This window comes from Calonectris borealis, chromosome 14 (assembly GCF_964195595.1).
Source record: "Calonectris borealis chromosome 14, bCalBor7.hap1.2, whole genome shotgun sequence".
Taxonomy (NCBI): domain Eukaryota; kingdom Metazoa; phylum Chordata; class Aves; order Procellariiformes; family Procellariidae; genus Calonectris; species Calonectris borealis.
Window position 1 is genome coordinate 5,301,285 of NC_134325.1, and position 23,880 is coordinate 5,325,164.

A 23,880-nucleotide genomic window follows, 5' to 3' on the forward strand; every position below is an offset into this window, starting at 1 on the left:
TTACTCATAACAAGTTACCTGACAGTAGACAATCATTTGCTAGTCCATAAATGTGCAAGAGCAGAACCTTTCAAGCTGAGTTTATATATGTGTAACATCTGAAAACTTATGGTAATAAATAGATGGGGTCTAACCTGAACAGAGATTAATGTAGCAAATATGTTTGTTTTAAAAACACTGTTTGTTCCCTTTCAGTTTTTAATGATGGTTCATCTAGGGAGTTGATGAGCCTTAGTGGAACCATTCCTGTGCCTTACAGAGGTATGCATTTATTATTCTTATCATCACCACCATTATTTTCCCAAATTACATGAAAAACTATTTAGATTTGTCCTGGTTCAACTTCACTACTTCGGTGATCACTGTTTTCTTGAAATCCTTTACTTGTCCGAAGTATAATGTTTTAAAGAAATTGTTCCCTATTTCTGCTCTGGAATAAAATTTTGATGTTGAGCATTGCTTGTTCAGTCATTGCTTGTTCAGCTCTGTAACATTTCTTTCAGTACTGCACATTTTTCAGGCTTCTCAATTGAATGAGGGTTGCAAACCATTTATTGCAGCAACTAACAATGATTCAGATTAGGGTCTAGTGAAGTTGCATTGTAGAACAAATGAGATAAAGTATTAGTGGTAAATGATAATTGTAAATCAAAGTTAAATTGTTCTGAAAAATGTTCAGTTCATAGCCATATTGTGAGCTCTTTGTTGAATGTTATTAGTAGATTTCGGCTTTGACTTCTGACTCTGTGCAGTTGAATTTACTGGGTTTAGGAGTTTTTTATAAACCTGCATACTAGAGGACAGTTAAAGCGTTGGAGTAACTTTTAAAATCTTTCAAATATCTCTTCTAGGTAACACATACAATATCCCAATTTGCTTGTGGCTGCTGGACACCTATCCTTTCAACCCCCCAATTTGTTTTGTTAAACCCACTAGCTCTATGACAATAAAAACTGGGAGGCACGTTGATGCGAATGGAAAGATATACCTTCCTTATTTGCATGAGTGGAAATATGTAAGTATAGGAAACTTGAAATCCTCAGATTGCTCAGTTCTGAATTCCTTTAGGTAGTGGTATCATTTTTAACAAAAACCATAATCCTTTTTGTTTAAGATCTTAAACCATTTTTTAATGAAAACAACTGCTTATTATTTGTAATGTCTTAAAGTTCAGGATGTTGCATTCTGTTGCCTGGTTAATTGCATCTTTAATTATAGTTTGCCTGATTAAACAGTGCAGCATAGGCGTCCTTCCCTGGCAGGACACTGATGTGAGATCTGTGAGATAAGAATATGTACAGAAGGGAAATTATAAATTCTGTGAAACATCTCTGGGCTGAAATTAATCCCTGTGACTAAAATGGACTTGTATGAGCACTTGGACTTCTTTATGTAGACATTGCTAGAGCTTTGAGTATGTGGATATATTTGCTTTACCAATAAATACAGGCATTGAGCAGTGCAGGCCTCATAAAAGTTTTGACCAAAGCATGGACTTGTAAAGGAGATAAACTGTGCTGAAAAGGTCAGAAGAATGGTACAAGATGCATAGTTCTGTAATGTAAAAAGTGATTAACAGGAATAAATTTATTAAGCGTGGCCGGTAGTTCAGCACTTGCATGGTAATAGTGGAAAATGACTGCCCAGATCAGGATGTAGGTCTTGCACGAGCAAGAGGATCATCTAAGACACAGGTGATACAGAATTCATTCAGTTTGAGAGGTTGGTAAAAATAAGTAAGTGAATTATAGAGCTAAGAAAATTTGGAAATAGGATATTTAATCTGGTGCTGCATTCATGATGCTTGTCCTTATTTTGGGGAAATGAAATCATGCCTATATTAAATGTAGTTATAAACTAAGAAGCCTAGTTTAGCTATATCTAAAGGAGGTTTGTGCCACTCCGTAGTGAGTTAGAATATTTTTTCTCTTGAGCCATTCCAAACCTGAGCAAACACTATATGCTGTATGAAATTGAAATGTCTGAAAACTTAGTGATCTGTACTTTTTTCATGTTGGAGAATGGATTTAAGTTTTAAAAAATTATTATAATCCATCATTGCACAGTCATCTTCAGTCATTTATTGCCCTGCAGTTGATATGGAACCGTGTATTACCCGGTTTATTCTGAGTGTAAACACTACTGCAGCTGTATTTTGGTATACCATTTTGGACACCAGCTGGCTGGGTTTGGGATCTGTAAAGAAATCCATAAGGGAAGTTAAATATGCACATAGATATATCTCTATAAATATTAAAAAACCCACAAATAAAAGGATGGCTTTTGAGAGCTGAGGGATTGGTACTGTTTTGTTATTATAGTCAGTTAAATGGTCTGTTAATGAAATCAAGAACTTGTGATTTGTTTACCCTCACAGCCCCAGTCAGACTTGCTAGAACTGATTCAGGTCATGATTGTTGTGTTTGGTGAGGAACCTCCAGTCTTTTCGCGGCCTACCACTTCATCAAGCTACCCACCATATCAGGCAACAGGCCCACCAACTAGTAAGTGCTCATGGCTACTAATTTCTACAAATACTCATATTAATATTCCAAAGCGTAATGTTGCTCTGCACAGTTTGTCAACAAATCATGTATTCTACTCTAGAATGACTTTCTATGTTGCTGGCTAATGAGTTCACCTGTGCTGTACTTGACCTTTTTGAACTTCGTTGGAAGAATGTGCGTGGTTTTTTGACTTTTGGAAGGGAGGGAAAAATCAAGTTTGTATTTAAAAAAAAGAACAACAAAACACACACACATCCCAAGCCCCTCAAAACAACCAGTAACCTGTCAACATTCAGAGATAACTTTAAAAAGAGATTAGTCAGATAACTGTCTTTGTATCTTAAATTTTTTTGTTCTGGTAATACAAGTCCATCTGTTAAGTGTCCTGCAACCATTGATTTCATAAGTGAAAGCATACTGCTTGTGTTTTCTATGTCAACACTTCTGTTTGCGTTTTTTTTTTTATTTTTTAATAATTGCTGGCTGAATATGAAAAAAGCCTGCCTTGTGATTTTTCATTCTTCTGTGTTGATTTGGTACTCTGACTTAGAACTCATTCTTATTTTCTTGCAAAAATTCTCGAGACTTTTTAAAGTCTTTTGTTTATTTAAACTTCTGGAGGCATGTTATTTTAAAGACTTGGGGATAGGTGGGTGGGGGAAAAAGGGGAAGTAGGAAACAGAAAATCCTAGAAATTCTTCCAAAAGGAGACTCTGCATTGGGTGGGGAAAAAAACACAGTTGAATAGACCTACTCAAGCCAAAGACTGTAGCAGGAGGGGAGGGGGAGCAAATTAGCTGCAGATTGTTTAAGGATATTATAACAGTTCTACATTAATTTAATGGTAGAGTAGCTGTATTCGGGGTCATATATTTTTGCTGTATTTTTAAGGCTGTGTCTGTTTTCTATTGGGATACAGCTTTCATCAGATCATAGTGTTACATCGGAAAAGCTGAAGTACTGTTCATTACAATTTCCAGCGGAAACCATTTTTAACAAGGTCTTAGGTTCTTAACACGTGAGAAAAGGGGTAGCAAACGTAAATGGGACCATTAGAGATAGCTGGCTAAAGGTAAGTGTTTGGGACTTTTTAGCTTGTCCAGTGCTACCCTACCTGTAAGAGCATTGGTGATTCTACTATTCTGATTTTCCAAGAACAGTGGGTGTCAGTACAAGTATAGTTTTAGTAGAGGCTGTGACCTGTATTGTGCTTTAAGGAAGGACCATCAATTGAAACACACTTGATTACTCTTGTAGTCATGCAGTGCTAGCGTAGCTGAAGTAATTTTAGTGGAAATGTTTCAGGATTTTCACATTGTTAATAGCTACTTATTTTTACTACTGTAGTCAGTTTTTCCTTATTTTACAGGCATTTAGGTTTGGGTTTTTTTAAAGTTCTAGATACACTGTTTAAGAAGAAATGAAGCCCTTTTTAAAAAATTGAATGATTTGAAAGCATTCAAGGATGAAAATAGCTCGGCTCTTTAAAAAAAAAAGCCATTTGATGTAATATTCCTAAAATTACTAGAAACGTGGAATAAATATATTCAAGCCATAATTTTTATAATAGAATTGTCAAATTTCCAAGAAGAAACTTAAAATTGCTAGGACTGTTAAATCCTTAGACGTTTATATGTGCTGATTAAAAATTTTTTAAAGTATAACTTCTAAATGGTAGAAATTACTGGATAAGAACATGACTGGATTGTTAAACAGCTAATCAGCTGTTGTGAAGTCTAGCTGCTCTGAACGTACTTAAATGATACTCATTATTTAGTGAGTAGAGAACAGTGACTACATTGGGAAGGTTATTTTCTTTTTTCAGCTGTTATATAAAAAAAATGGAGATAGCTCTTCAGGTGTGTCATCTTTAATAACATGCCATTTTTTTGAGTTCCCTAGCTGCAGATACTTTTTCTTATGTATCCACATTTTACTCAGTGTAACTACTCATTGTGGATTTTTAAATCGATACCCATTTTCATCCATGCAGTGGTTAGTTTAAAGTCGTGATTAAGAAAAAAAAATATGCAGTGAAAGTATTCTAGCCATGTTCTAAGGAATGTGTAATTGACTTCAGTTACAGTTCTGATACTCTCCCTCCAAACAAAATACTCTTGAAAATATTTTAACCGAAGTCGATAGGTAGAGGTAGAATCTTCAGAAGTGCAAAATTTGCATGTGTGGAAATTCCAACTGGTCAATACATGGAGGGAGGGTCCACTGCAGTTTAGTCCTTCACGTGTTTTGAGGGGAAGCAGCTGCCTTGGTCGGTTGGCCCAGAGACAGCTCCCAACAAACATCTGCAGGTATCTCTGCCGAGCTGCACAAGAGCAGCATGGGAAACATCTGGGAGTGTTGGGAGAAGTGATGGTGTTAAGAGGAAGCAGGGTACACGTTATTGAGGGTTTTTGGGAATAGAATGACTTCTCTTACTCGTTTCATTGTGTTATACTGTATTCATTGTTCGATAATATTTTGAAAAGCATCTAACTGCAGCATAAGTACATCTCACTAGCGTGATCTTGATATATATTAAACTTCTGAAAAGTAAAAATATACAAAATCATTGTTTTATTTAGCTTCCTATGTGCCTGGCATTCCAGGTGGAATATCTACCTATCCAGCAGGAAGCACTCCAAACCCGAGGTAAGAACCCCTTTAAACCATCATCATTTACATAACGGTTTCACTGAATAGTATCTGGTCTTAATTGTATTTTCTTATGGTATATTGTTGTATAATTATCATATTAGCAGTTTTTTTTAAAAGTGAGGACTGAATTCTTGTCAATATCCAAAGGAAAGTTTGAGAAAGGTTTAGCTTTCTTAGTGTTGCTTGCTTCAAATACAATATACTTGGGTGATAAATATATTTTGAAAATTACTACCTAGCTCCCAGGTGTTACCTTGCTTCACTCGTATATTGGATTAGTTTTTATAAGGTTGATATGTTTACATGGTACAGAAGGAAATTTATCCCTACAAATTGGGGTTTTTTTATTAGCGTTGTTAGTATTGTTTCGGGTAATTAGCAACTCAAAACATTGAACAAAACAATTGCTGGATTAATACAAACCTTGACTCCAGCATAAATGTGGACTTAATTCAGAGCACTCTAAGAAAATTTGAAGGGCACAATCTGATTTTAAAAGCTTTCTATTAATATAAAACAAGACTTTTTCTTCAAGTATATAATATAATAGTTTAGAATAAAGCTTTTCCAGAAGACTTGCAGTTCTGTCTTAGCAAATAGTAAGATGCTGATTGCTGCCTCCTAGTGTGTACCTATATTTTTTCACATAATAATTAATTCTTTTTATTATTAATATCCTATGTCCTGATTTTGTCTTAGGAGCATCTGAGGAGTTGCTGTAGTATATAACATTTTGATTAAAAAAAAAAAAAATTTAAAACCCTGTAAGCATTAGGAAGGTGGAGTGTTATGTTTTAAGAAGTGAAAAATGGCAATTTTGATAAGTTCTCATGGCAAGTTTTTTCCTCCTAAATACGTTTCTTTAAAGTGCTCTTAACGTTTGTACAAAAATGAAAAATAGAAGAACTATTTTTAAAATAATAAAATTTACGAATGAATAGGAAGGTTTTAAGAACTATAAATTTGTAATTACCTGGAGAGGCACAAAATATGCTTATTTTATATTTTACATGTTTTCTTGGACCATTTTGTTTACTAATAGTCATGGTTAATACTCTGCTGTATGCAGGTGTTTGTCAGTCTAGTACTGACTAATTTGAGTCCTTGTTTCAGTTGATGGTAAATGTATTTTAGAAAGGTATTGTAGACTGTCACGTTAATGTGTCATCTCGCAGTTGTTTCAGTGAACAAATGAATATTTTTGCTTTCCTTCATCCTTCAGAACAGGGCTGAGAATTTCTGAAGGAGTTTCATCTTGCAACCTTATTTTGCACAACATTTTTAGATTTACATGAAGCGGTTCAGCAGTCATCTTGTTAACCATTCTCATATTAGAAATTATTAAATTGAAATTGCTGTTGTGAGTTTGTAGCTAGCATAATTTCTTTTGGATACTTCTGGGGTTTTGTTTGGCAAGTTAGAAATTGCATGGCAAGATTAAGAGATTGAAGAGAATTTAGAATAATCCAAATGCTTGAGACCAGGCAATTACTAGATAGGGTTTCAGATAAAATGGTATCTTCTTAAATCATACCAGAAATATAACTTGTGAAAGATGTTAATGTGAACAAGAAAAGAGAAAAAGTATAACTTGGCCTGCAGTTTAAACATTTTATTATGTAAACAAATGTTTAACATGGTGACATAAAGATAATATACATGGATGATATTTTACAAATAGTTACATAATATTAGTATATCTTTCTTTGTCAAAGCAGCTACCCAAACTATTCTTATCCGGGTGGTGTTCCATTTCCAGCAACCACTAGTGTTCAGTACTACCCTTCTCAGCCTCCTGTGACTACTGTTGGTGAGTAGCTTTGAAAGGATTTCTCCAAAGTGAAGCTTCCCTCTGTAACTGATATGTAAAGAAAGAAAATGGAAAAAGGAGTGTATTGTTCGTAATCTGACCTTCCAAAGTATTGATCTTCAATTAAAAAGGTTATTCAAAGGAAGAATAAAATACATTTTATGTCCTTCGCTTTCTATTTTATTCAGTCAGAAACTTGATAAATTCCTGGGTTTGTGCAATGCATTGTGTGTGCTCTATGAATATTCTGAAGAACACTGCATGTAACTACCTTAAGTTTTTTTTCTCACCCTTTAACTGTAGGTGGCTTTTGCTTGTCTGCATTGCTCTGTTTGTGGTCGTGGTTTATAGAAATGCTTTCATTCTCATTTAATCATCTACTGGACTCACTTTATTTACTATTTATTTATACTTTCTTTACTCCAAAAGTCGTAGCTATCTAAAACAGAGGTTTCCATTGCGTTTGGAATGAGCTTCATTTTTACTGAGTTTCTTCTCCAGCGTCTTCACTGTTGCTTCTTAATGGTTACTACTTGTTACTTCCTTCTTTCTTCCGGTCAGCAGCAAGATCTAGGGTATTAATGTGTATCTTTTCCCAGTCTGCTGCTCTGTGGCCCTGTGCTGGCAAAACACACTAGCTTGGTTTCAGCTCTGCACCTCACTTTTAGTGTATGTGTAACAGATTGGGAACCAGTGAGAAAGGTCATCTAGTTAAGTAGGAAGTTGGTGCAGTAACCTTCCAACTGGGTGATAGTCCTTTTGGAGTAGTTATATATAAGGACGTAGACTCCTTTGTGACCTTGTTCAGAGTATCAATCATTTGTAGTCTCTTGCACCATAATTTAAAAGTGCATCCATAGGTTCTTCGTGTAATGTGTGAACTCCCAGTTACTTATACTCACACTTCCCTCCAGAACTGTGTGTATTTCGAAATTTTCATTCACACAAATGGGGACAAATCAAGTTCACAGCTTGGCAAAGGAAGATAGATGCTTCTACTTTACTCTTAAAATATTTGAGGAGTTGATCTGTTATTACAGGATTTGGAAACAACAATGAATTGTATGTTGTATTCTTCTTGTGCCTGATCCCATCCTTTGTGTCCACGTTCTTTCAGCCTTCTGGATTAGAAGAGTCTTTTCTGAAAGTTGTTGGCCATTTCAGTGGTCATCTCCACTCTGAGGTGACGTGCGTCTACCGCACACACTGCAAGAAAGCCGCTGTCCCACTTAAGTAGCTCAAACAGTACTCGGTGTTGGGGCCTGGGTTGGGTCCTTGGGAGTTGATGTTTTCCACTGGCTCTCCTATAGGGAGGTGATAAGAACCTTCCTAGGGAACATCGGCTTTCTGCGTCGTCTTTCTCAAACAGATTCAGTTTTGCTTTTATGTAGTAGAGAGTTAATTTAAAATACAGATATGTCCTATTTCATTTCTTTCCCTCATTTTCATCCCCGGTGACGATGAACAGAGGTGGAATATCTGCCAAATATCACAGAAGGCTCTTCAAGTCCTGAGTCTGATTCCATGTTGTAATGCCAGATTTTGTAGTGGCAATTTAACATTAGACTGATTCATTTGATGCAGCTAGGTAAAAGTCATACACCTGTTATACATGGTTTATCTCTTGTGCCAAATGAAGTGCAAACATGTCTCTTTAATCTTCCACTGTTTTTACAGTACTGTTTGGTTTTTTTACAGTACAGTATTGTTTTGTTTCTTTCAACTGCAAATGTTTATTTCCTATACAGGTTGTTTAGCTATGGTTTATTGTGATAGTTTATTAAGGAGCATATCACGTGCTACAACTTTAGAGTTTTGTGTGGGTGGCGGTAGGGTGTTTTCTATAGTGAGCTTAGTTTGAATTGAATGAAAATACTCATTCAGAGTAGCTTAAGTTTTTAATAATAGCTGGTTTTTCAAATAGTCCTTCAGGCTTTTTCTTTCTGTTTCAATCATCTGCCATTAATTACCTTTCTGATGCAGTTGCTAGTTTGGTGATTCTGTAAGGTCACTTCTGAAACCAGACTCTGCCTGGAAAAGGTTAAAGGTTTCAGTGCTCTGTGGATTTAACGGCTATGTGCCATAAAGTCTTCCCCAAGCTGGGCTAATTATGGAAGTGACAGAAAACGCTAAGGGTTCATGCTCTTTAAGAAGATACATAAAATCCAATTGAGCTGTATTAAAATGATCCGTTATATGTTCAAAGACCTCTTTTCTATCTGTTGGCACGTCTATATGAACTTTCATTGTGTTAAGTGTATTGTGATTTTTTTTTTTCTCTGTCCTACTTTACTGTTAAAGTGAGCCTTGTATAAAATCTCCCAGAGTGTGAGGTATTACGGGAAAAAAAAAAGTAGAATTGATGGCTGGTTCTGACTTTGTGTTAGAGAATAATTCATTATGTAAAGTAAACAGTAACTGAAATCACGCTAATGCTATTCTTGAAGTGAAATCGGACCTTTTTGTTTTGATTTGGAACATGTATATTTACAATTGTCTGCCTTAAACAGGAAGTCCTAAACAGTGAATAAACTCTTTGTCCCAGGTAGTTTGACTGACTTGGTTTAAGTTTTACTTCTCAGTGTAGAAAGTACTGTTCCTTTCTCCTTTTCATAAGAAGCAGCAATGATGAATTCCTGGGTTTGTGTGTATGGTGCCATTTGCCAGCTTCTGCTGCTGATTCTAACAGATAGTTAATCAAATATTGAAAATTATCTTGTTGACTGGCAACAGGGTGAATTGCTTAAGCCAGAACTTTAAATCGGATCAAGTGTTGGGACATCTATACTTTCATAAGGGTGTCTTTGCACCAGTTGATTAATAATTCAATCTCTTTTTTTTTCCAATAATAAATAGCTTATTTTTAAAAAATTACACATATTCTGGTGCAATTCGTATGTAAGTAAAGTGCTCACATTAGTAATTGTCAAAATCTGGTGTTCTCTTAATTTTAGAAGAATTTGGTGGATTAGTAAGCATGATGTGCATCTTCCCGTAGTTCCTTTCACCTCGTTTGCATAGCTTTATTTTTCCAGATATGGCTTGGTGTACGTTTTGTGAACAGGAATAGAGTAAAAGGCATAGGGAAGAGAGATGAATTTATGCAGCCTTGTTCTGTTAGCAGCAGAAGTCCAAAAAATCCTCTGGATGTTTTAAGGATTCTGAGGTGTGCAGTCTTGTCAACAACAGTTTGCATTTGTTAGGATAACAATACCAACAGACACTCCAAATAGAATTTTTTTCTTTTTTTAAATTATGATGAGACCCTAACAGAAAATTGTTAATTTTTCCATTCAGATGCTTGTTTCTGAAGGCAGAGTTTAGATTTTTAAACTGTGTTCTGGATTGTTGCTGATTACCGGGAAGATATCCAACCTACCCAAAGAACACTGTAAAGCTGAAATTTCACTAAACAGCCCACCCTTTTCCTGAATAAGTGTAGTAAAATTATTGTAAATAATTTTGTAAGTAAGTATTGTAAAATTATTTCTGGCTAATAGTAGTTTAGTTATTGAGTACTATCAATAACGTATTCAAAAACCTATTTATCACTGTTTATCTTAGTGGAATTTACTCTAAAAATACCAATCTTTGAACTACTGTGTTTAAATGGCAAAATTAATATATGGTTTGATTTCCTTGTTTGCTTTCGCTTCTTCTGAGGGCCTGTGGTTATTAAGAAAGGTCAAGAGGTTGATTGGGTTTCAGCTGACTTGAGACACTTTTCTGAACCTTTGGGAAGGAAAAACAAAAGATACACTAATGGTTTTGTCTTTAGCTATGTAAGATTCACGAGAGCCTTGCTGAATATTTTTTCACTTTGGAATTATTTGAGATCTAGGGTACCGGGAAATATGATGTACGTAATGCCGTAACAACTTCAGGGTTTTAATAACTGTGTCTCTAGATAAAAGATACTCTGGTAAAATTGCTTTTTGCAAATTTTCTTTCCAGTTACACTACTTCAAATCTCTCTACATTTCATCCATAAAAGTTGGAAAGTTTGGGCACAAAACAGGCTATAATTCTTGCTTTATTAGTAGATGTCACAATCCAATTGAAATTTCACTGATCTAAAAGGTGTGAGGCACAAGCATGGGGAAACTGCGACACTCCAGTTTTTCTCACAGAAGAGTGATTGAAGTGGTTTGTGATAAATACGGATACAATTCTGCAACCAGTAGCCACTTTACATTCTCTAGAGCAATCTGCGTTTCCTGGTTTGCAGATACACAACACTTCCTGAGACAGACGTAAAGGACTTACCTTTCTATTTAAAAAGGTGTTAGTGACAGACTCTTGAAATTAGATAATCTCATTGAAAGGCTGATTTGCAAAAGCAATAGTAGTATTCAGGCTTAAATGTGAAAGCCTCTAGTATTTCAGAGGGAGAGGGACTAATGAAATATATTAGAGAATTTATTTTCTTCTATTATATTTCCTGGTATTGCTGCATCAAAATGTGATTTAATAAACTGAAATTACAAGTTGTACCTATCAAAACATTCAAAAAAAGTAGTAACCTCAGTAGTTGTAACTCAGTTACATAGCAGCCTCTGTTACTGTTTAACTGTAACATCGATTATTTACAGAAGGTAGTTACATAATACTAGAACAAAATTAGTAGTTTGTTTCACTACTGCTTTCACTTTCACTACTACTTTCACTATCACTACCCTGAGTTTCTGGGCACGATGGACCAAGTGAAACTGGCAAATTAGTACACCTGCAGTCAAACTGTATGTCATCAGCTTTGTCTTACCTAAAATAGCTATGCTTGCTTTTGTTAGAATCAAATTGTGTAACGGATTCCACAGAATCTCTGTATGCTTGACTAATACTCTTTATTCAACTAACATTAAAGAAGTATTTTATCCAGAGAGAATTTTTAGAGGTTCTTCATGGGTGCCATTACCTAATTTTATAAACCATGCTCCCCACCCCACCCCGCTCCACTTGCAGTACCATTCTGCAGAAGTTTAAAAAAAGAAGTGGTAGGCCCAGTGTTACACTGAACAAGTACCTAGAAGACTGCCATCTGATTGTAATCTGCTAGAACATATCTATAAACCATATGCTAATACGACTGATTAGCATTTCTCTCTCAGCTTTATAATCTTTTAATAAATGTTGCTGGTTAAAGTAGGATTACCTCAATAACAAATGTTCTGTATTAATGCTGATTGTTGCACTGCCCTCCCATACCTGCCCTAGGATGGCTGAATGACGATAGTTGTGAAACCAGTTGGAAAGACTAGATCATATTGTAGCTTTTTAATCACTTGATACTGTCCAGCAATTTGTCACTTAAACAGAGGCTGCTGTTAGATCTTCATAAATATAAAAGGGCAGCAGTTAAGATCTTTTTCATTGAAATTGTTTTTGTTAGCTTAGTATTCATCCATTTTTATTAATCTTAAAAAAAACCCAAACAAACAGTAGTTGGCAAGCCTGAAGGTAGAGTATCTATGGACAGATTCACTGTCTCAAGCCAGCTGTTACATTAATTGTGGTTGAATACATGTATCCATTAATTCCTATAGAGTTTACCAGAAATGTATTCTTGTTTTAAAGACTCGGACTAACAACATTTGTAGACTTCAGGGGAAACGGCCAGCCCATTTTTACATTAAAGGAAGATTGTGGATATGGAATAGTAAAGTGAATGAATGGATGTGTACTCTTAAATTTACTTGTGTACATCTTAATGTGTTTTATCTCACTGTGGTCTCTTCACTGCTTCTGAAAATTATTGTGGAAAACAGTTTGTTTTACTGTCTCATATTGCTAAAGTACATACAGCAAGTTAGCCACTTTTTTTTCAAACTGGCTTTATACTGAAGCTAGTGCAGAACAGAGTTAATTTTATGCTTGCAAATTTTCTTGTGCAGGACCCAGTAGAGATGGAACTATCAGTGAAGATACCATTCGAGCTTCCCTTATTTCAGCAGTCAGTGATAAACTGAGATGGCGGATGAAAGAAGAAATGGATCGTGCACAAGCTGAACTCAATGCCTTGAAACGGACAGAAGAGGACCTGAAGAAAGGACACCAGAAACTGGAAGAGATGGTAACTCGCCTGGATCAAGAAGTGGTAAGCTAAGATGAAACACTGCTCTGTATCTGAGCATTCCCGGTAATGAACAGAAACATGTAATTAATTCATTATTAAGCATGATAAAAATATCAAAGCTTCCGGTGTATTGCTGTTTAAATATATATTCTCTCTCCAAATTGAGGTGCATTTGTTCAGACTGAAGCAAGTCAGAAGTAGCGGTGACCATAAGATGCATTGTCCTGCATGTATCTTACAAATGTCATTGTTCAGTAGCGGAGGAACAGTGTTGTTTTTCTCCATCCTCCCTATGAAAGATATCAGTGATGTGAGATTATTTCATAATTGTGTCTCAGTTTCTGGATGATAATGTGTAACAGCAGCACTGGAGAACATTTCAGCGTCTTAGTGCAGAGACACTGATTTTGGTCACAGCCTCCTTGTATAACCTGCAGACTTTTCCTTTCTCAGATAAGAGTCTCTCCTACTCAGTATGCTCAGAAATTCCTGCAGTTTTTCATTGAGGCCTGACATCTGCTTAGTCCATCTGCTCCTTGTGTTACTGCTCGGGAGCAAGATGTGCCCACTTTAAATGTAGTGTGTAATTCTAGTCTTTCCTGTCTTGGAAAGGACGTAATAGAACTGCAGATGTTTGATGCAAAGGCAAGAAGGATGATCCAGTGTATCGGACAGCTTCCATATAAGACGTGACTAAGCTAGGACTTCAGTCTGGAAAAAGGCAGTGGGGACAGAAAGTGGAATATGTACGGTGGTCTGTATGGCTTTGAGTGATATGAGGAAAAACACAGTGGTGTATAGTCTCCTCCAGTGTGTTAGCTGTTGGACATCAAAAATATCAGGAGGCAAATTCAAAAGTAGCAAAAGGAGGTACTTCTCATACAGATGAGTTAAATTATAGTTACCGTTTGTGGGTAAAGCCAGCATATTTTGTTTCCCGTCAATACAGTTAAGTGTTTGTGTGATCCATGCTCAGCAAACGTGCATAGGAGCTTACTCCAAAAGACACATTTCCAAAGAAAAGAATTATTTTGGCTTTGCTTTTATTATCTTCAGCTAGTTTAAATGGTTATTTTTCCTTACGTGGCACCTTCAAAATACTTTAAGACTGTTAGCGTGCCTTCTCTACAGTTATAAGTTGGTAATGGATTGACATTATCTAAAACAGCCTTTACTTTCTTAAAATGAAAGAGTCTGAAATCTATAGATCAGTAGTTCTTTCATTTGTAAAAATTGTAATAGAGATGAATAGAGAAGTAGAGAATCAACTGGCATGTCTAAAAATCTTTCATCTTGACAGTTGTATCACAAGAAGACATTCAGCTCTTGAGACTTAAGAAATAAATAAACAAACATCTTAATTGTTTTTAGGCTGAAGTTGACAAGAACATTGAACTTCTCAAGAAGAAGGATGAGGAGCTCAGTTCTGCCTTAGAGAAAATGGAAAATCAGTCAGAAAATAATGACATAGATGAAGTTATTATTCCTACGGCACCGCTTTACAAGCAGATCCTGAACTTATATGCAGAGGAAAATGCAATTGAAGACACCATCTTCTATCTTGGGGAAGCATTGAGACGTGGAGTGATAGATCTAGATGTCTTCTTAAAGGTAAGTTTCTTGGGATGTTTTTAAGATGTGCATTTTAAATGTGTTTAAATGCTTTGAACTCTCTTGTTCAGCCTATGAATGTTAGTGATTTCTTCACTGAAGAGGATCCTGTAAGAATATGAGTACTTATATACTGAAATGTTTTAAAAGAGGAAATTCCAGAATTAAGATAAAAGACCAATTTTAAAAGCATTATAGATATGAAGTCATTTATCATTAGGTGGGTGCAACAGTGTCAACGTAAGCTTTCCGTTGGGCTTGCATCCTAATTCTGGAGAAACTAACTTTAAGGGTGATTGGAGTATTTGGACAGCTTTTCACTTGCAGTCTATGGATGCCTCTGCTGAGGCAGCTAGTGGAGTGTTAAAGTCATAGGGAAAAAAAAAAAGCCAGCTAGTTTTGAGTCTCTAGCAGAGACCTTCTTAGACAGTTTGTTCTCTTTCTTTGCTGTCCTTAATGCTGAAAGTTTTCATAATGTCTGATCTAATAACCTTCCTTTATTTTGAACTTATGTGCATGGTGATGGCACATGAAATAAAAACAGATCTGTTGTTATTTTGAGAAGATTTAAAAACACTTTTTAACGTGGAATAGTACTACACAAAGTGTATATGCCAGAGTAATTAATGTTGCCATTGGATCTGGAAAGATTAGTGTGCAGAAGTGTTAATAGTCTGTACTGGGGCCACTGGGTAACAAGAGTTACCACTTCTTCCTTTTTCTAACGGTTGAGGTTTCCCCCAAGTTAACCACTTAAGCTTTGCTTTTAATATCCAGTGTACAATGCACTACGTAGAGACATTATTTCCTTGTTATGTAGCTTGCTAGTTCTGTTTATCTACTGTTAAAAGAACTGTTCTCTGCCCCATGGGAAGTGCATTAGTCTGACTTCACCTTGGAGTACATATTACCATTTTTCTCCTTGATAAGAATATGTGCAGAGTTAATAATTAAAATCACAAAAAATACAGTATAGCGATTGCATTTGGTAGCCATCTGCAAGTCATTTTAAGCCAAGAAAATGCCATTTAGTAGACTAATGCATTTAGTGTTTCCAAAAAACTAACATCCTTTTTGGGTCACGGAATGTGTCATGCTTCGAAAATTTGTATTGCAATATAATTAAGATTGTATCAAAACTTTCCCAATAGCCAGCTGTTTGTATCTTTCTTTCTGCAGCATGTACGTCTTCTGTCTCGCAAGCAGTTCCAGCTGAGGGCGTTAATGCAGAAAGCAAGGAAGACTGCGGGACTCAGTGATCTCTACTAAGTTCTCAGAGTTTAACTGGGAAGTTAGATTTCCTTATGAAGCAGCCATTCTCTTGATACTTCTCTTAATCAGTAGGTGCCCAGAATAAGTTATTACATCATTCAAGTGTAAGATATTTTGAATCAATAATATATTTTCTTTTTGGTAAAGACTAGCTTTTATTAATGCACTTTCTATCTCCTGTAATCTTTGTGCTGGTGGACTTACGCTGAATAAAACTTGTTGCATATTTTCTTCCTCTACAGAACTGTGTACGATGCGCTTTCTTTACAAACAGGCCTGGCTTATGCATGTCAGCTTAACCATACTTTGACTTTACTTCTGAGAGTTGGAAGACGTTTCAGTGTCCCAAACTGGAAAAATTCACGTTTCAGTGTAACTAACCTTTGTTATGACCAATGAAAGCTGGAAACTCAAGATTTCAAGGCCCTGCTGTTTGACCTAGCTGTTGACATCCACAGATTGTTTTCTTGAAATGAGCTTAGTAACCATTATATTGACTTGCCTATTCTACCATCAGATCATGGCCATAGCGGAATATACCTTATGGTGCCTTAAGAAGCCTTGATGTATATTGCATTTTTCCACTAGAAAATGCTAGGAAAAAGAAAGGCTGCTACATTCGGTGTTGCACTACCTGCCAGGCAGAAAACGCTACACACCCGAATGCTACAGGAAGCATGGGTTCTGGCTGTGTTAGCTGGGACAGGGCTCGTATCGGCAAGCCTGGTGGTTAAACACTGCACTGTCTGCAAAAGAGGGTACGTTGTACAGAGCATCTCCCAGCTTGGAGTGCTGTGGGGATTCACGGTGCTGCTCTTGTCGCCTCTCAGCAGCATGCTGCCATCCTCCTCCATTTGCTTTTGGAGGCTGCCTCAGCAAAGCTAGCTTGAAAACCAAAGTTTCTTGGTTTCAGCGCAGTAATCAGCGTGGCTCAAAACTGAGCCTTTGTCTTAAAGCTTTTCATGTTACCATTTGATCTGAAGAGATGGGAGTTCATATTAAAAAGCTGGGTGAGACTTCATGTGATCTTCTGAAAGCTTTGAAAATGGCTTCATGCCATCTTCCTGTCATCTGCATAAAACACTTGGTATGTGCTCTCTTTCCAGGTGCTATTTTGGTCACGTAGATGTAAGAGAAAGCGGTACAGTAGCTACGGCTTTTCCTTTGTTACTGAAGTTGCTGCACGAGCACTTTCAGCTTATTCTGAAATACTTTGTCCTGAGAAGTATCACCAGCTGCAGTCCATATTAAAAATTTACCCTGGACTTAATCAGGTGATCCATTTCCATTCTTAAGCTACATGCTGTGTCCTAATGTTAGAAAAAGCTAAGAATAAGGTCTTTCCCTCTTCACTGTAGTGAGGTATATTGTTTGAAAATATTAATGATAGAGAAGATGGTTAATTCTTCCTTATCTAACTTACTGTGGGCTTTGAGGAGTAACTTTGGTCACGCTTTCTATGCAGGGCTGCTATTCCAGAGGAGATGCTTTTCTGTGCTTGGCAGCAAGTTGACTTTTTATGGATGTCAAGTACTTGATGTGGAGAGATTTCTTCCTACATGCATTTTTGTGTGTACAGGTACTTGTTGCATTGTTTTTCCACTCCCCTAACATAATGTCGATAGAGCCTGTTTCTTTGCATTAAGATGGGAATCAAGTTTAACTCCTGAGTATTTAAATACTTTTGTTACTGTTTTTTCATTCCTACCTTGCAGCTGTTAGAAAGTTCACCACATATGTATCTGGAGCCTACAACAGAGTAGCTGCACGCGTAACATTACTACACAGGGGAGGTTTCAGTTAGTGTGACTGAAGAAATAGAATTACTTGATTTAGATGGGTGCAAGTGGAGCTGCATTTTGGAGACAAAGCCTTATAAAGGAAAAAAAGGCAACAAATAACAGTTTGTGGTTTATTTGGTGTTGGAGCTGGTACTACAGTTGAACAATCATTGTCTTGTTGCATACAGAAACCTTAACATTTTTTCAACATGCTCAGGAGACAAACTTACAACTAGGCTGATATAGTACACAAAAACAAGGTTCTCAAAAAAAAAAGTACACACAAAAATTCCAAAGCAGTGTTAGGAAAATACATTTGGACCTACAACAGTGAAATATTTAAGCTATTCAGCTGGCAGAGAAGGTTGGTCAATTGGCTTGACAATCCTTTAACTGCAAGAAAATAGTCTTTGGTTTCACATTGTGTTAATAATTAGTTACATATTGTTCGGAGCCAACGTTAAACAAGATGAGGAAAAGGCAAAGGGTATTCTAGGCAGCGCTGCTTTGAATGCTGGATTTCTGTCACACCACTTCACTGTACAAGACTAACTAGATTATCTAGCTCTGGCAAAGAACATGAGTGTCTGAACAGGGAAAACCCTCAAACAGTTTCCTAATGCTATCTTCAGGAAACTCATTTGTTCAGATTTGAGCTTTTTGTGTGTTCTAATTGAGATACATACATTGAAAGATTTGACCTACTTGGAAAGTGCAACGTAAGACAAACCACTAAACCCATTAAACTGCAGAGAGTGAATTGCTTAGGCAGACTTAAAACTGTAGTTCCTTCTGGATTCCCCAGAGTGTATCTGCACTCTTCCTTAATTTGTCCTCTTCCTCGGGTTTTAGGATCATCTTCACTACATCAGTGATGCCAGTATTGCCCAGTACACAAGGAACACTTAGGAAGACATCTTCTTTTATTCCATGCATGCCCTGAAAAATAGGTAAGGATAGTTAGGCTAGAATTCGTGTATGTCTATATTTTGTAGAATATGCTATCAGGAAAACTCAACTAAATTTAGTTGAAATTAAACTAGAAAGTTATCACTGTTCTTCAGAAGTCCCAAGGTTTTTAGTTCTCAGTAAGACAAAAGTTAGCAAAAAGGGGCTGCTCACCTTAACAACTGTAGAGATTGGGTGCACTCTTCTCAAATTCTTCATAATAGTTTCAGCTAGATCTGCCACAGAAAGGCCAATAGCCCATGATGTGTACCCCTTCAGTTTGATGACCTCATAGGCACTGCAGAGAAAGTTACTCATTAAAGAACAAGTACCATCAACTGAAATATTTAAAGTTTGTAAGAAGGGCTTTTGGAGGTGCCTTAATCAACTTGGAGACATCAGAAGCTTCACTGGTTTGCTGACAGGACTGAAATGAACTCAGCAGTGAAGCATTCTATTTGCATTTTACACTATTCCCCACATTTATACTGGAAACTTGGAAGTTAATACACTTCCCTAATTTAAAGTCCACTAACCATGAAAAATTAACTCTGCCAAATCTACATTACTCCTTAAAATATTATTTCAAGTACTATTATGCCTGCATCTTGACATTTGTTTTGGGCTACTATAGTATTTATGAAACCAGATATGGATACTACAGTTCAGAGGTACGATAGCTCTTCATCATTTGTTCTTGTGTTGGAAAAAAAAAAATCAATCAGTATTTACCTTTCCACCACCTGCTTATGGACCTCCTTCCAGTGTTCCTTGTCTGCATCAGTTCCCAAGTCTGGATGAAGAGCCTTCAGGGAGACGCCAGCAACATTCACTCCACTCCAGACAGGTACTGAGAGTTGCACATAGATTAATTATCTCACTAGAAAACTTAGTTTTGTCCTCCTCAAATTAACAGTTAACATAAGATCCAGTTGGATTAATCTGCAACACACACCACTATGATTTAGATATGACTTTAAATATAGTATGACCTATAAGGCCAATCTAAACTGCAGGCTGAGAACCTAGGAACATATAAACATCTTTCTTTATACATGTCACAACATTTGAATATACCTTTATTAAAGCAAAACACTTGGGCAACATGAACTAAAATGACAGTAACTCTGTATTTTGCAAAGGTTTCTCAAAATAAGAATTTATTCCAAATGAGTCCTGAGTGTCAGGAAGCAGACAGTACTGCTCTGGTGCTGCTAAAGTACAGGTTAAGCAAGGAGGGAGTTGCTTTTTTTCCTGTCCTCTAGGCTTGCCTCTGCACTTCAATTCCTATATATAGTTCTTGAAGTAATCAGGAGGTGCCAGTAAAGACAACTGAGTGACTACCAGTAGGTCTAGTGCAGATCTTTGTGAGTCCCTTGCAGAGAACTTTACCCTCTTGCTTTTTCAGTTTGGTTTTTTTTGGAGAGTTATGGGAACAACTTAGCCTAGAAATTTTTAGCCTCCTCAGGTTACAGTAAGATCTTTTCCAAGCAGAGTAACTCAGGTCAAATATAGATCATCTATATTTGTAAGATCTATATAGAGGGTTACTCTATGCAGCAGAAGACTTAGAGCAGGACTTGCATTCTTAAGGTGCTGCAGTGCAAAGGTTTTTGAGCAACATTTTGCTGTAGCTTTTTGGAGATGTTTCTTGCAAACAAACTATCAGAAAAAGTGCTGTGTAACGCCAGCCAGATTTCACCCTTACCACTGGAATCTCCATGCTCTCCAACAATCCATCCATGGCAGCTCAGAGGATGGATGCCCAGTCTTTCTCCCATGAGGTGGCGGAAACGGGCAGAGTCCAGATTGCAGCCACTACCAATAACACGGTGTTTAGGAAAGCCACTGATCTTCCAGGCCACATAGGTCAAAATATCCACTGTTAGGAGAACAGGGAGGATAAAAAGTGCCACTCATAAGCAGTTTGGTAACTAGGATGACATCTTCCATTCATCTGTAAGGATTTTCTCTGCACGCTAGTTATGTGGAATAGAGCATAAAGTAATGCCCATCACCAGGCCCTGCAGTGGGCTAACATAATGACTGTTTTAATTGAGAGGCTGTTTATGCTAAGCGTGCAATTGTCAGTGCCCCTTACTGTGTCCTATGCTAAAGGTCACTTAAAAGGCAACTGAAGACCCAAGTTGGAGGCAACTTGGTTTATTTCTCAGACGACCAGCTTGCTGAGCATGGAAAGGGAAGACGCTTCTTGTTATGTGGCATAAGCCTTTTCTAAAAGCCTATACTTGGTCACATTAGTATGCTAATGCCACCTTACTGAAGAAAACACTGTTCTAAGCCAAATCCTCTTGTTAAGGCAATATAAGACAAACCTGGGTTTGAGACAATAAGCAGCTTGCAGTCAGGACTGTATTTAACAACATTGGGAATGATGAATTTGAAGATATTCACGTTGCGCTGGACCAAATTAAGGCGGCTCTCTCCTTCTTGCTGACGGGCACCAGCAGTGACAATGACCAGCTTGGAGTGTGCAGTCACACTGTAATCTGCAGACAAAAGGCTGTGTCAAACATGACCTCATTCTACACATGGTTCAGAACAGGAGTTCTCAGTTCCTTTTAGTATTGATAGCCAAAATTCTCAAGTTTGAGGGTGCTGAAATTCTCCTGGTAATGGTTACCCTAGACTTTGCTTCTCCAGAGAGTTAAGTTTTAAGACTGTGGTTCATTGCCACAGGTGGCACCCTTAAGGGCATGTCAAAATCATAACATGTAGAATTGGGCAGTGGAATCACATACTTCTCAGGCACTGATGGGTATGGGGTAGCTGTCGGGGTGGCATCCAGTGCAAGTGCTGTGTAGAAGAGGAAGAAGGCTCTGCTCTCATAACCTACTACCTGTGGACACTGGAGCTGCACATTAACTAAGGTATGAGATGGCTAGCATTTGCCCTAATCAGGTTGCCACTAAACTTAAAGCTGTCAGACGTTTATGGCCAAGAAGTAAGCAGTAACACATTCAGGGGCTAACTGGCTGTGAAATAAAATTCTCAAAGGTGCAGGAGTACTTAAGAAATTCATCTTTCTGTAGTGAGTGATGAACTCTAGAACAGAGGGTTCCTAGTTGGACCAGCCTTAACAAGGTCTATGAAACTGAATGTCAGCTGAGCAGAAATGAAGCGAGCTTTCCTCCTAACAATTAGGATGACAGGCTAAGTGCTAGACTTGGATGACCAGTTTGAGATCTGAAGTGGCTATCTCCATTTGGAAATAACGAGCATATTAGAGCCAACTACTTGCCTTTGCCAGAGACAATCTTTGGTGTTCTAAGGAAGAGGCTGCCATGCTGGAGATCTAGCATCTCTCCTCTGAGCTTGTCCTCCACAACATCAACAAGGGCAAGCTCATCAGCTAAGTCCTACAAGAGACCAAGATTAAATAGTAAGTTTAGTGCCCCTTTGAGCAAACTACCCAACTGTGAAGTTACGGTTCTTTTAAAAGCAGTGATCTATTTAAGCAATTTTGCTCATCTGTATCACTTTATTTGTTCCCAAGCAGAGTACTAATTAGTCTCCTGGGATATCCACTTTATTGAGTTTGTTTTGTACTTTTTATATCCACATTCTGTGTGGAATAGTTGTACAATTTAGCATGACAGTGATGAAGAATAATTTAATAGCTGTTCATAAACAACCTATTTTACAGTTAAGAAAAGCAAGCCTGATGTTAAACACAGAATTTTCAATATAATAATACAATGGACAAGACAAGTCATTCAGAGTGTGTAGGACCATTTTTTCCAGTCCACACTGCAAAGAAGTATTCCATGACACACTCTGCTTCAGACAAAAATGACACCTCAGTTCTTAGAAAGGATTCTGGAAGTCGTTCAAAGGTAAATGCAGCTCTTAAGTCAAAATGATACATACAGCACGTTCTGTCTGATACTGGGATAAAATTGGTTTACAAGAACTACAGCTATTTGTTCTCTGTCAATAGCTTGAAGATTTCTGCTTCGTTTCAGGCCCAAAGAAAGAATGGACAACCAAAAGTTCATCTTGTGTGCTAGCCCAATTAGTCCAATAAAAGGAGATTACTTTTTGCCCCTCTTTTAGGCCTCAGGTGGTCACAACTGTGCTGCTTCATCCCAAGCTTGACACTTACCTTCATCAGGATGCTGATAGCACAGGCCATTCCAACCGCACCCACACCAACCACGCTGATCTTATTGTGGGCATGACTCTGCTCCTGTTTGTGGACAGTGTGGATGAGCTGATCCTTGAGAGACATGGTGCACTGCTGCAAGGAAAGCAACTGATTATTTCTCCAGGCTTTGGAGCTTTTACTGACACTAGAATATTTGTATCAAGCAAGATGGACTTTATTCCAGGATGATAAGAAAAGGCATATAAATCACATGCCTAAAACATCTGGTAGTACTGCCTGTATGCAGCAAAATGATTAAAAACACAATTATTGATGACAATGCACTGTTTAAGCTCGCTATAGCTTTCCCTCAAATACAGCCTGAGAACCATTGATTATACAGCTGGGTGGCACTCCAGCAGCATTAGCAGAATGTTCTAAATGATCATCCATATTACATTTAGGTAAAGGAAGCCATCTTAGTACTTTAGCACAGCATGGTCTGGCAATCTCCATTCTACTGCCCTGAAAAACTGGTACTCTGTGCCCTGAAGCCTTTCCAGAGCGGAAGTTGTACACTTACGCAAGCCCTTTTTAAGCACAATGTGATCCTCAAAGTCAACTTTATGGATTTGTTTTAAAGTGAAACCGCATCGTTTTGAATGAAAATGTTTAGAGTCTGGTGTTACCAGCTCTCCCCCCCCAATTTTTTTTTTTTTAGCTACCAGCTGCATGGCAGCCTGCTTATACAGGTTCTAATCTGACAGCCACAGGTGTACTGAAATGCCACAATGATGATGGAGTATCATGCTTTCACCCCAGGGTCCCTGCAGAAGCTGACTCCATGCTTTCCCAGGTGGTCCTGCACTGGCAGCAGCACAGCTTCTGCCTTGCCTGAAGAGCCCGAGGCAGGGGCAGGCTCGCAGGTGGATGCGAGTAGAGACACATCGAAATTCTCACAGTTAGTGCTGAACAGGCGGCAACTCGTTCAAAGCAGGAAAGCCCAGGCAGCCTTAGCAGAGCAGGTAAGGAGTGAGTTTGGGGCGGGGAGGAGGAGGGACAGAAAGCCAGCGGTGCCCATATTTAGGAAAAGTTAACCAAGATACGCCAGTTTT

The 23,880-nt window shown here is 37.6% G+C and overlaps 2 protein-coding genes across 5 annotated transcripts in view; one reads left to right on the forward strand and one right to left on the reverse strand.

Annotated features, from left to right (window-relative positions):
* Nucleotides 1-23,880, forward strand: part of TSG101 (tumor susceptibility 101) — a 65,784-nt gene that overhangs the window by 5,775 nt on the left and 36,129 nt on the right. For 2 of the 4 annotated variants that reach the window (XR_012675724.1, XR_012675725.1), the window contains exons 3-11: nt 196-261; nt 852-1,015; nt 2,378-2,504; nt 5,090-5,156; nt 6,878-6,972; nt 12,864-13,066; nt 14,417-14,656; nt 15,836-17,202; nt 17,394-23,790. Coding sequence is in view for 1 of the 4 variants with exons in the window: in XM_075163078.1 (XP_075019179.1) it covers nt 196-261; nt 852-1,015; nt 2,378-2,504; nt 5,090-5,156; nt 6,881-6,972; nt 12,864-13,066; nt 14,417-14,656; nt 15,836-15,925 (1,049 nt within the window). In the remaining 3 variants the exon portion in view is untranslated. Of the gene's footprint in view, nt 1-195; nt 262-851; nt 1,016-2,377; nt 2,505-5,089; nt 5,157-6,877; nt 6,973-12,863; nt 13,067-14,416; nt 14,657-15,835; nt 17,203-17,393; nt 23,791-23,880 lie in introns of those variants that run through there. The other 2 variants (XR_012675726.1, XM_075163078.1) reach the window with 2 other exon arrangements.
* Nucleotides 17,827-22,912, reverse strand: LOC142088105 (L-lactate dehydrogenase A chain). Its single transcript, XM_075163079.1, has 7 exons — nt 22,784-22,912; nt 21,920-22,037; nt 20,994-21,167; nt 20,366-20,539; nt 19,390-19,507; nt 18,832-18,955; nt 17,827-18,648 (listed from the first exon to the last, which is right to left on the reverse strand). Exons 1-7 carry the CDS (start codon nt 22,907-22,909, stop codon nt 18,484-18,486), a joined length of 999 nt encoding a protein of 332 aa, XP_075019180.1. The 5' UTR covers nt 22,910-22,912; the 3' UTR covers nt 17,827-18,483.